Below are 11,551 nucleotides of genomic sequence, written 5' to 3'. Positions count from 1 at the left end.
ATGTTTAACAGCCTAATCAGAGACTTTGATGAGGACCCCTTCTTCTCGTGAGTATACAAGCCTGTCTCTTACTTTGTTTATTGAAAGAGTCACCATTTGTTTTAATTACAAGCATTGTAAACTTTACCTAGTCTGTACAATCTGCAAAATGTTTATAAAGTATTCAATCAATCAATCAATCAATCAATCAATCAATCAATCAAATCACTTATAGCTTCCAATTTGCTTCTGACTGAGTTGAATACAAAAAAATCAACCAATTCATATAGTATTGTTTAAAGTATCCTATTGCTAATAACAGTGTTTGGCAATAGGTTACTTAATAGGTTACTTATTACATATTCCTTAAAAAAGTAATAATATTGTATTACCAGCAAGAAAAAAAGAAGAAGAGATGTACAACAACACAGTCTGTTTAGCCAGCTCCTTTTAGAACTGAATCAAATTATTGTAATAATAATCATGATAAGAGTCACCAATCGGCCAAATGGCTATACAATATAGCAGCAATTGCTCTTGAACTGTTAAACTAAATGTTTTCAAAAGACAGCCCACCATTCTATTTTTTACAAAGTAAATAAGTAATATGGTATAATATTACTGTTTTACACTACTCGTTACTGGGCAACGTATTAATACAGTAATGTATTACTAGTAATTAGTTACTGCCCAACACTGACAACAGAGTACTGCAAATGATTGTAGTATGAGATGAAGTAGTTACCAATGCTGCATTACATATAGACTTTATTTAGCCACCACTAATTACCTTACATCATCCTATTACAGACAGACCAGTAAGTTCATGCTCACTATTAGAGTTTCTGATGAGTCAGATGAGTTCTCCTTCTGCAGGATATTATGATAGGTTATAATAATGTATTTTGATATAATATCAAAGCCAATGCTCCAATGTGTCTGAACAACATCATAAAGCAATTGTATTCTATGCATCCACTTCTAAAGGGTAGGCTATACAAATACACTGGATATCTCTAGTATAGAGCATATGGCTACTGTACTAGAATCTAGTACTGTAGCCAGTAGTAGGCTATTAGTAGCCTATTATAGGCCTATACTGTAATTACTATAGACATTTGAAGTAGACTGTGTAGTACCTGATTAGATCATACGATACATTTCTGTTTGCATGAGGACTGAGTTGAAGTCACAACATGAACAAATATAGAAGACTAGTAGCTTTGTAAATATTTTTTTTTTTTTTTTCAGAGAATATTTTATTGTGGGCTAGTTAAGTCCTGCCTGTGGCTAACTCAATGTGGTTCATATTGAATGGCCTCATCACGGCTTGTCATACAGTTTATTTCAGCTTGCTTGTAGAGGAGTCTTTTGTGACTTGAAATTCAAACAAGAAAATTCAAACAAATTAAACAAGATACAAATACCATGTCAACCATTTAAGTCCATTAGTGTATGTTGTGAGCTTGTAGATCTGCACTTTTTGCTATTTTAGCCAAGGTTTAAAGCCAAAGTGGTTAGATAGGAATACAGAATGCTTGGTGGTGAGACTCTTTCCATCTTTCTCCCTCTTCCTCCACCTTCCCTTCACTCATTCTGTGGTTCTCAACCTGTGGGCCAAGGGGGTCCCCACATGATTTCAAAATTGAACACCTCAACTCCTCCATTCCAAGTGCTTGTCAGGGTGGGGGGGTCCCCAGTTCAAATATCTTTCTACTATAATAGACAGGCCAGCTCCTGGTGTTGTTTAAGCATGTCATTGATAGACTCTCACACCACTGCTTCTACAGATTCCTCCTTTCACACATACATCGCTGCATTTCCCCCCTACATTCCTAGCTGCTTTCCCTGAACGTATTGTACTTGCACGATGTACAATTAAACAAAACAATAATTTAATGCTATGACGCGAATTACATCATAGTACGTCCATTATAAACCTTCCGGCCGAAACACAGACTTACAAATAGTTCCACGCTGCAGTGTACTTACGAGTGTAGTAGGCCTACTGTGTCCCCTGGTGGCAGGAACAGTGTAGTGCAGACATTACGACACACACACACACACACACACACACACACACACACACACACAAAATACATGAAGAAACAGTGCTTTTGGTGGGCAACATGGCTTGGAGCAGTTGTGCGTGTGTGCATGTGAGCACGCGAAGCGTGCGATTTCTAGATATTAGCGGCCGCGTTAGCGGCCGCGATTTTCTAGTTATTATTATTCAGGGGGTCACAGCCAGAAAAGGCTGGGGACTACTAACTGCTCTAAGCAGTACTCATCCTCATCATCCTAACCAGATGTGTGTGTTATCCTCTCTCCTCTCCGCTGCAGGGGCGATCCGTTCCGGGCTCACAATGACCACATGAGGCAGATGATGCGGAGCTTCTCGGACCCGTTTGGCGGGCATTTCATGATGCCCAGCCTGATGGACGCAGGGAGGCACGGGCACCGCGGCGCGCGCCCTGCGCCAAGGGACGAGCACAGGGTGAGAACACACACACACACACACACACACACACACACACACACACACACACACACACACACACACACACACACACACACACACACACACACAATTCAATTCAATTCAATTCAATTCAATTCAATTCAAAGGACCTTAATTCACAGGAGATAAAAATGCCCATTTAGACCTGAGGCCGATTCCAAAAGTGCCTTCTAAATTCTGACCTATATTCAGTTGCTATATTCTATACATTTAATGGGTTAAAAGTGTATCGAATGTGCTTTTTCATGTAGTCTGTTGCACAGACGAGCCAATCTGTTCTCCATCTTGTTGTTGTGTGCAGGTCATCGTGTGTGTTTGTGAGTATGTGCGTGCGTGCCTGCGTGTCTGTCATCATGGGTATATGTTTGGTCTATACATGTAACCTGGAACTGACTGACCTACATACATACATACTGTACAATACATGCATATCACTGACTGTCTGGCAGAAACCTTGTATCTCCGTATTGCATCTTTATACATTTATTTATTTCGTTATTTTCGTATATATATAAATGCTCTATTTCACATCTAGTCGTATGGCAGTGTGGCACGAAATAGCTTTTCGGGGGGACACCTCATATGTCCAAACTGTAACCTTTCAGGATCGCGACACGTTTCAAGCATGCAGATCTGCTGCTTTAGATGCTTTTGTCTGTCACTGTAGTATGATCAAGTAGGGTGTTAAAATGTACGGGAAAAACATGAAAAAAAAAAACACGAAACACAAAAGTTAGTTCGTTTTTTTTTTCTTCTAAAAAGCCAAGACCAATGACTCTTGATCAATACTGCACAGGACATCCTCTTGCCCCCACATATCAACAAATTCTTCCAGACGGGAAATCATTTTGCAGTAGGAAAACTCTGGGAGTAGAAGCAAAACGAGGTTTGCTTCAACTGACCCTACTCCCTGGATTTCGTTCCTGCTAGAAAGCCAGTTACTCATTTTTACTTGTGCAACCAAAAAGTTTAGTAATCCCACTGGTATCTTTTGTGATGCTTTATACTTTGGCCCAAATATAAACATTTCATCACTTAGCACTTCACTAACCCATCCCTGTAGCAGCGCAAACAGACTACCAAGCCTTGGGCACCTTAACCATAGATGTTCTAGTGTCTCGTCATCCTGTGACAAAAAGGACAGTTTTTACTGGCCCTAGAGTCAAATTGTGTGCCACATGTCTGTTAGTAGCCACGGCCCCATGCACGAGAGAGAGAGAGAGAGAGAGAGAGAGAGAGAGAGAGAGAGAGAGAGAGAGAGAGAGAGAGAGAGAGAGAGAGAGAGAGAGAGAGAGAGAGAGAGAGAGAGAGAGAGAGAGAGAGAGAGAGAGAGAGAGAGAGAGAGAGAGAGAGAGAGAGGGCAGGGTTTATTGGGGTCGTAGTGGCAAGCGGCCTTGCTGGCAGCGTAACTGAAACCCCTCTTAGCGAGGTATGAGCACTGCAGAGCAGGGCAACCCTCTTGGCCTCTCTGGACGGGTTCTATATGGAGCTCTGAGGAGCTGCTATTTATAGTGCATTGTTCCACTGACACACTAGTGCTTTTTTATGGAGACACGTACAGTATATAAAGTAGGCTACTGTACGTCAGTGATTACAAAACATGTTATAGCTCGAGACCTAAAAAGAGAAATTTGACGTTTGCCCAGGAATTAGTGAGGGAAAATAGCTATAACTGCTATTTTTACTACTTCTAAAAGGAGTAGTTCACCCCCAAAATGACTTTTCTTTTTCTTGATTAATCTTGCCATGGACACTTGAGTTCAATAATATATATTTTTTGTATTTGTCGCATTCCTAAGAGAACATTTTGATTATAGTAAATGTACCCCTCCATTGATTCCCCTTACCCAAATGCATTGGGTCCCCATCCGGAATCAATGGGGGCACATTCTTTTGTAACCCAATTATTGTCTTAGTAATGCGACCAAAACCAAAAAATATTATTGAACTTATTATTGAATTATGGAGACTTTCCATAATTCAATAATAAGTTCAATAATATTTTGGCATGGCATAAGTAATCAATAGAACAAAAGTCATTTTGGGGGTGAACTACTCCTTTAAACATACTTTTCCCCCTCTAATTATTACTATTTTCTTTTTTTAATGGAATTCCTTTGAAAAACTTGATGCCAGTACCTTTTACTCAAGTAAACAATTTATTTAAGCTTCTTTACATCATCTGAATGCTTCTACCAGCCCTGCACATAACAGTACATGTTACTCTCTCACATTCACACCAACAGGCCCCATCTGTTGTGCTCAGAGCTGAGCTGCTGTCTAAATAACATCACATCCAGTTGGTCTAGTTGTCATGTTTATCTTTATTCAAGTAAAAACAAAATCAAATTTACAAATTACCACTGTTTCAGGTAGGGGAATAGCGGTGTAACAGTTAATTGGAGGTTATCAATTTATGTTGAAAAGGCAGAAAAAGAGCTGTAGCTCCCTCGTCTATGACTTCATTGTATATCCTCAAGAACAAGTGACGTTTGGAGGAACAATGCTCTTTCTTCAGACTGTGTGTCAGAGCATTGTTTCTCCAAACTTGTTTATCGCAGACACCACAATAAAGTCATAGAAGAGGGAGGGAGGGATGGATGTCAATGCTAGTCCGTGCAACACAAGTATCTCACCGCCATGTCAACACAGAAATAGTACTCAATTCTACCAACACAACCCAATAGTGCAGGGCCAAAAATAAGTGTCCATAGTGAAAATAAATCAAGAATAAAAAAAGCAGGAAAGGGTGCCAGGCAAGACGCCACAAATAACCCTCCCTGGAAAAGTATTTAGAGGTCAGAGTCAGTACAACTTTTGTTCCAGTTGAGTTAGATAACAATTGTCCTAGGTTGTCCTATAGGTTATCCTTATTGGCCTTGGCAAGCGACCATTATGTGTCTCGTTGTATTACTTGAGAGCAGCCGGCACAAAGGACTTTCCTAGTCTCTCGTACCTCCGTCCTGGGTAGCGGAAACAATTGTTTCCTCTCTTACTCCAGTAACCGAAGATCTCAGGGTAGAGGGGATGGGAGGAGTATTCAAGATGACGACCAGCTTCCTAGCTGTACGCACCCTGGCCACTTCCTCCACCCCCTGTAGGGAGCTACGGTGTGCTAACTCTTTTTCTGCCTTTTGTCGGGCAGAAACCTTCATATTCTAACGTAGTTTTTTTTGTAAATTAACGCACTATACTTGAACACACATAGGCATCAGAAGTAGTAGATCTACAAGCTTGTGGATCTGGAGACCTTTTCCGCCCGATATGTTCTTTGGAGCACAGCAGCACCTGCCTTTAAATGGTTCGTGGAAGTGCGTGACCACCTTTGATCTTTGTTAACTCAAATATAGTACATACAGTATGCTTGTATTTATGTTTAGGAAAAGTAATGATCATCTACTTGTTTCATCCACCACCACCATATATTGCAAGACATTTACTCATGTGCTATTTTTAATCTTCCTACAATTGCCTCAGAGTTCCCGGTACAATCATGCACTTGTTCATCAGGTCCTTTTCAACGCCTATCACACAACAAACACACACCTCTCCAGATCCACATGCCCCAGCTGGTGGGTGGTCATCTGTCCTGGCCTGTTTTAACGCAGTCCCACGTGTCCCACTCTTAATCTCCTTACCTCGTGATGACCTGCATATTCATCCTTGTTAATCACACTCATCAGAACAGAACCGGGCCTGGCTGGCCTGCAGCCAGCCTCTCTCTCTCTCTCTGTCCTCTTTATTAGCCATCATGTCATTGACTAATTCAGGCTGAAAGGATCTGAGGTGTTGGGTAACGCTAAGAGTGGCCCCAGTGAAAGTGTCTGAACTGGATCTGTGCAGGGTGAGCTGAGTGGTCTGTGGCGGAGGGAGGAGGGATGGGACGATATGAAAATCTCATACCACGATTATTGTGACCAAAGAAATTTACGATATTATCGCGATAATCAAAAGCCATTATCCTGGGGCGGAACATGTGCCAAACAATAACCGATCTACAAGCTCACAACGCGTCGCAACGTGTCGCAACACGTTGTGAGCTTGCAGATCGGGTATTTTTTGCCAAAGACATTTGATAGAGAGTGGGGAAAAAAAGACTATCAAGTACGTATATTATAAGTACTTTACCAATTATAGGGGGTTTAAGGTGGTACCGGATATGCAGCTCGGCAAATAAAAGGTGAATTGAACGCAGTGCATGATAGAGGACGATATTACGATGAATTAAATCTCCATGATACGATTATCGTGAGTGTTTTTTATCACGATAAACGAGAATATCGCTTATCGTCCCATCCATAGGAGGAGAGGGAGGGTTCTTCTCTGCAAAGTGAGGGAGAGCTCTTTGATTGATTGATTGATTGATTGATTCATTGAATACTTTATTAACAGTTTGCAAAAGGTACAGTTACACAATAACACTAAAAGGATAACACAAAAAGCCCTGAGGGCGTGTTTCCATTGTGTTCCTATGCATTCAATTCATCAAGACATATAAAGACATACAATACTATACAAGAGATCATCATTACTAGGAGCAGTAAAAGTATATTTACAGAAAAACATTGGGGGTAATTTATTTTGGCTTGCTAGAGGACTTGTTGCAAATTGCAGACAGGTGCACTTTTATGGCAGCTTTGAAGGAGTGTTGGGAGTCACACTTGTTGGTGCCTGTTGGTACTGTAGGACAGGGGTCTTCAACGTTTTCAGGCCAAGGACCCCTTAGTTGAGAGAGAGATGAAGCACAACCATGTCATAGATTCAATAGTTTTATTGTTTGACAGCACAATCATCAGTGTATTTTGGATTCATGTCAATTTGTGTTTTCAGATATTTAACCACTTGAACCGTCAATACTTAATAAACTTGACCTTTCACTCCGTACTTAAGTCTGCTCTTTTTCCCCTCTACACCAAACCTCTTTGCTGAAAAATCTGATCTACAAGCTCACAACGCCTCGTTTTGAGATCTGCCATTTTTGGCTAAAGTTCTCCGAATATGGACGTTAGGGTTCAAGGAGTCAATTTTCAGTTCCACTATTATGCCACCACTGCATTTTGGTGGCATAATAGTGGAATGAATTCATCCCCATGTTTGTGCCAAATGGTCATTAGAGTAGGACAGCATGAGCCTTGTGTCTCCTTGAGATGAGGACCATGGGGGAGGAGAAGAGGCACAGGTGCAACATGTTTGTGTTTTGGGGGAGAGAGAGAGAGACAGAGAGAGAGAGAGGTTTCTTTATTGGACACACTGTATCTGAAACACCTGGAAGTCTCTGCTAACCCAACCCGCTGCAGTCACAAACCACAAGCAGAATACCGTCTGTTAAAATACACGGTGTAGAGCTGCAAACGGATCGTCACAGCAAACCACTGAGCTTAGTCCACTGAACCTGATCCCTGTGTCCATGCACGGGCACACGCGCGCGGCGCACACACACACACACACACACACACACACACACACACACACACACACACACACACACACACACACACACACACACACACACACACACACACACACACATACACACACACACTTAACAGTGGTGTGTTGGTTCTCAGCCGTGGTGGTTGCCAGAGTGGTGCTAAGTGTGTTAAAAGTCTTTATAGAGAGGAGTTCCTCCAGACCGCTTCAGTCTAGGTGCACAACCCACCCACTGGCTGCAAATAGTCAGAAACCTTCCGCCGGCTGTCAGTCTGTCTGTCTGTCTGTCCGTCACACGTCACGTCACACTTTTGCCCTACTCATATCTCCGCCACCGTTGCCCCGATCTTTGCACACACACTCCTTGGCTGCCAAAACACAACCTCCACCCCTCATTTCTCACATGGCCCTCTTCTAGCGCCACCATGAGGCCAATTAATGCAAAACACATTTTTGGACACTGCTCCTACAAGCGGTACCCAGTATCTCTAAAGTCATGTCATCAACATGGATCTGTCCCATTTCCCATATTCCCTCCTGATTGGCTACCATTGCCTTCTAAAGTTTGTGTATGTGACCTGACGGTCGCTTATCTCCCGATTAGGGAGTTTTACTGGTAATAAGAATCCTTATTTGTATAGCACCTTTCATGACATGAAACTGCTTTAAACGTAGAGGTATTGACCAGCTCCATATATGGAGATCCAGGTGATGATAGTCAGCAGTCTTGATTTGCAAATTAATTCTGTCTTGGCCATATGGACCGTCCATATATGGGCATTGCCAAATATTGGCTTAATATTGATGACATCAGGGATCTCCATATTATGATTGCCAGAACAGGCTGTCTTGGTCATTCAGTCAACAATGTGATGTCAGAACAGGTCAGCTATAGACATTGAGGCGTTACGGACTGACTGACTGACTGACTGACTGACTTACTGACGGACAGGATGTGCCGGTTTTCATAGTAAACTTTGACCTACGGTCGCAATAAATATGAACACATTGTCATATTGTATATTGTATCACTATATTGAGATATTTGGCATAACATGTCTGTCAGGTGGAAACCTCATGTGTCCAAAAGGTAGAAGTAGCAGATCTACAAGCTCGAAAAGTGTCGCTTTGCACCGTGTTTTGAGCTTGTGGATCTGCTACTTTTGATGCTTTTGTGTGACACTGTACTATGATCAAGTAGGGCAGGGGACTTCAATGTTTTCAGGCCAAGGACCCCTTAGTCGAGAGAGAGATGAAGCAGGGACCCCCACAACCCATAGATACATATAGTTTCATTGTTTGACGGCACAATCATCAGTGTATTTTATCTTCATGTCAACTTGTGTTTTCAGATATTTAACCACTTGAACCGTCAATACTTACTAAACCTGACCTTTCAATCTGTACTCGGTCTGCTCTTTTTCCCCTCTACACCAAACCTCTTTGCCGAAAATAGCCGATCTACAAGCTCACAACGCCTCGCAGCGCGAGGCGTTGTGAGCTTGTAGATCTGCTATTTTCGGCTAAAGTTCTCAGAATAAGGACAATAGGGTTCAAGTGGTTTCTATAAAAAAATAAGATAGATAATTCTACCTCACAAAGATTTGGAGGACCCGCTATATTAACTCTGAGGACCCCCTGTTGAAGACCCCTGAAGTAGAGTGTGATGGGTGTTCAGTGGTTGCTGGTGTGTGTACTGTAGTGTAGCTCCATCTGTTTGGCAGGCAGTGTCTTGGCACCGTGTTGATGGTTACTAGTTAGATGACAGACAGCTCACCCCATGCTGCTCTCCAATATCACACACACACACACACACACACACACACACACACACACACACACACACACACACACACACACACACACACACACACACACACACACTTGTGCACTTGAAACTATGCAAGCACATGATGCACCCACTAATGCACGCATGCACACACACATGCTCGCGCGCGCATACACACACACGCAGTACATACATACTGTACATACGCACACGACAAACATATGTTTCATTTAGTCCAAATATACATGTACACGCAGACATGCAAACATGCATCAAGCCACAATGCACACACATAGCACACACACACACACACACACACACACACACACACACACACACACACACACACACACACACACACACACGCACACATTGGCCACATAGCGCTGAACATTTTCAGATCCTTGTGTCGGTTTGCTGGACATTGTCGGGCGGAAACCGCGTGGCCCATCTCCAAAAAGGTTTAGTTAGCTTTCCAAGGAATGGAAAAAAGAACCTGTGCTCCTATGGATCCAATGTAGTTATCGCGTCACAACCAGCTCTTGTTACTATTTTTCATTGGTTCAATATTCATAAAACCCAGAGACAGACCTCCTTGTCTGAGTGGTAACCGGAAGACTCACCCCAAAACACTCTCGCCCCATCTTTGTCCACCGACCGTATGCTGGGGCAGTTCTTGTGTTCTTGACTAAGGTTAGGTTCAGGCATAGTGGGGTTACAGAATACCAGGTAAAGACCGTTCCAAGGTCGCCGGATTCGTGCCCAGGGTGACTGTGTTTTGGGTCAAGCGTTTTGTTCGTCTGAGTTGGTGGATGAACTAGGTTAACACTTGTTTCCAAATTGCACACATTAGCTATAGCCCGCTAACGAATGTGATTTTAGTTTATAGCTTCGGCAGCCTCATTTTGTCGCCTCATGTGGCTGCTTCGCTTTCATTGAAAATGACTTAGAAAAGCCTGTCGCTTTCTCACCGCTCGTGGGAACACTGCGTTACAGCCGTGGAGCTATTACAGATTGTTTTTTGGCCATGTCGTACTCGTTTTAGCCGAGATTTCCCCCAAATAGCCTACAGGCCTTATCGCATTTCGGGACGTCCAAGTTGTTTCTAAATAGAGGGTGAGATATGGTTTCAGATGATAGTGTTTTATTCTTAGCGGGGTGAGCAGCACTGTCTTGGGCTGGGAGGAGGATTGTACAGAGCTAGACTTGTGGTGTCTGTGCTCAGGGGCGTCACAAGGGGTAGGAAAGTGGGACTGAGTTACTGGGGCCCAAGGTGGAGGGGCCCTAATAACTTTATCTATTGAAAAATAGCAGATATACAAGCTCACAGCGCGGCACCGAGTGCCGCGCTGCGAGCTTGTAGATCTGCTATTTTTGAAAAGTTGTGAAAATGTGTGAAAATCTTTGAATGTATGTATTTTTTAAGCGAACATTTCTAACTCAAATTTCGCTTCTGAGGGTCCCTGGAACTAAATATTTTGAGATCGGGGTCCGTGGCCAAATACATATCATCTTGGGGGTCCTTGACATAGGTTTCTTGCACACATGTTCCTGATTTTTTCAAAAATAGCAGATATACAAGCTCGCAGCGCGGCACTCGGTGCCGCGCTGTGAGCTTGTATAATCTGCTATTTTTCAATAGTTAACATTCATGGGGGGCCCGCAGTGAATCCTTGTACCCAGGGCCCATAATTTGGTGTGACGCCCCTGGCAGTGCTGTTGCTAAAGCACATCAGGCCTATTTCAGTGTTTTGCAGTGACCCTCTCGCCCGGATCTGCTTTCCAGACGTCTGAGGCGTCGCGTCGGGTCGACCCCTCCTCCGTTATTAGTC

General features: G+C 42.8%; 1 protein-coding gene across 1 annotated transcript in view; it reads left to right on the top strand.

The window, feature by feature from the left end:
• The window catches only part of mlf1 (myeloid leukemia factor 1), a gene marked incomplete at both ends in the record, with an annotated part of 40,644 nt that continues 29,093 nt past the window's right edge, over positions 1-11,551 (top strand). Inside the window, 2 exons of the mRNA XM_080732058.1 lie at positions 1-47; positions 2,323-2,476. Of these exons, the coding sequence (XP_080588184.1) occupies positions 1-47; positions 2,323-2,476 (201 nt within the window). The remainder of the gene's footprint in view (positions 48-2,322; positions 2,477-11,551) is intronic.

Source organism: Nannobrachium achirus (assembly GCF_963921795.1).
Source record: "Nannobrachium achirus genome assembly, chromosome: 8".
NCBI lineage: Eukaryota > Metazoa > Chordata > Actinopteri > Myctophiformes > Myctophidae > Nannobrachium > Nannobrachium achirus.
The sequence above is the reverse complement of the archived record's forward strand: the minus strand, read 5'-3'. Positions and strand labels throughout refer to the sequence as shown.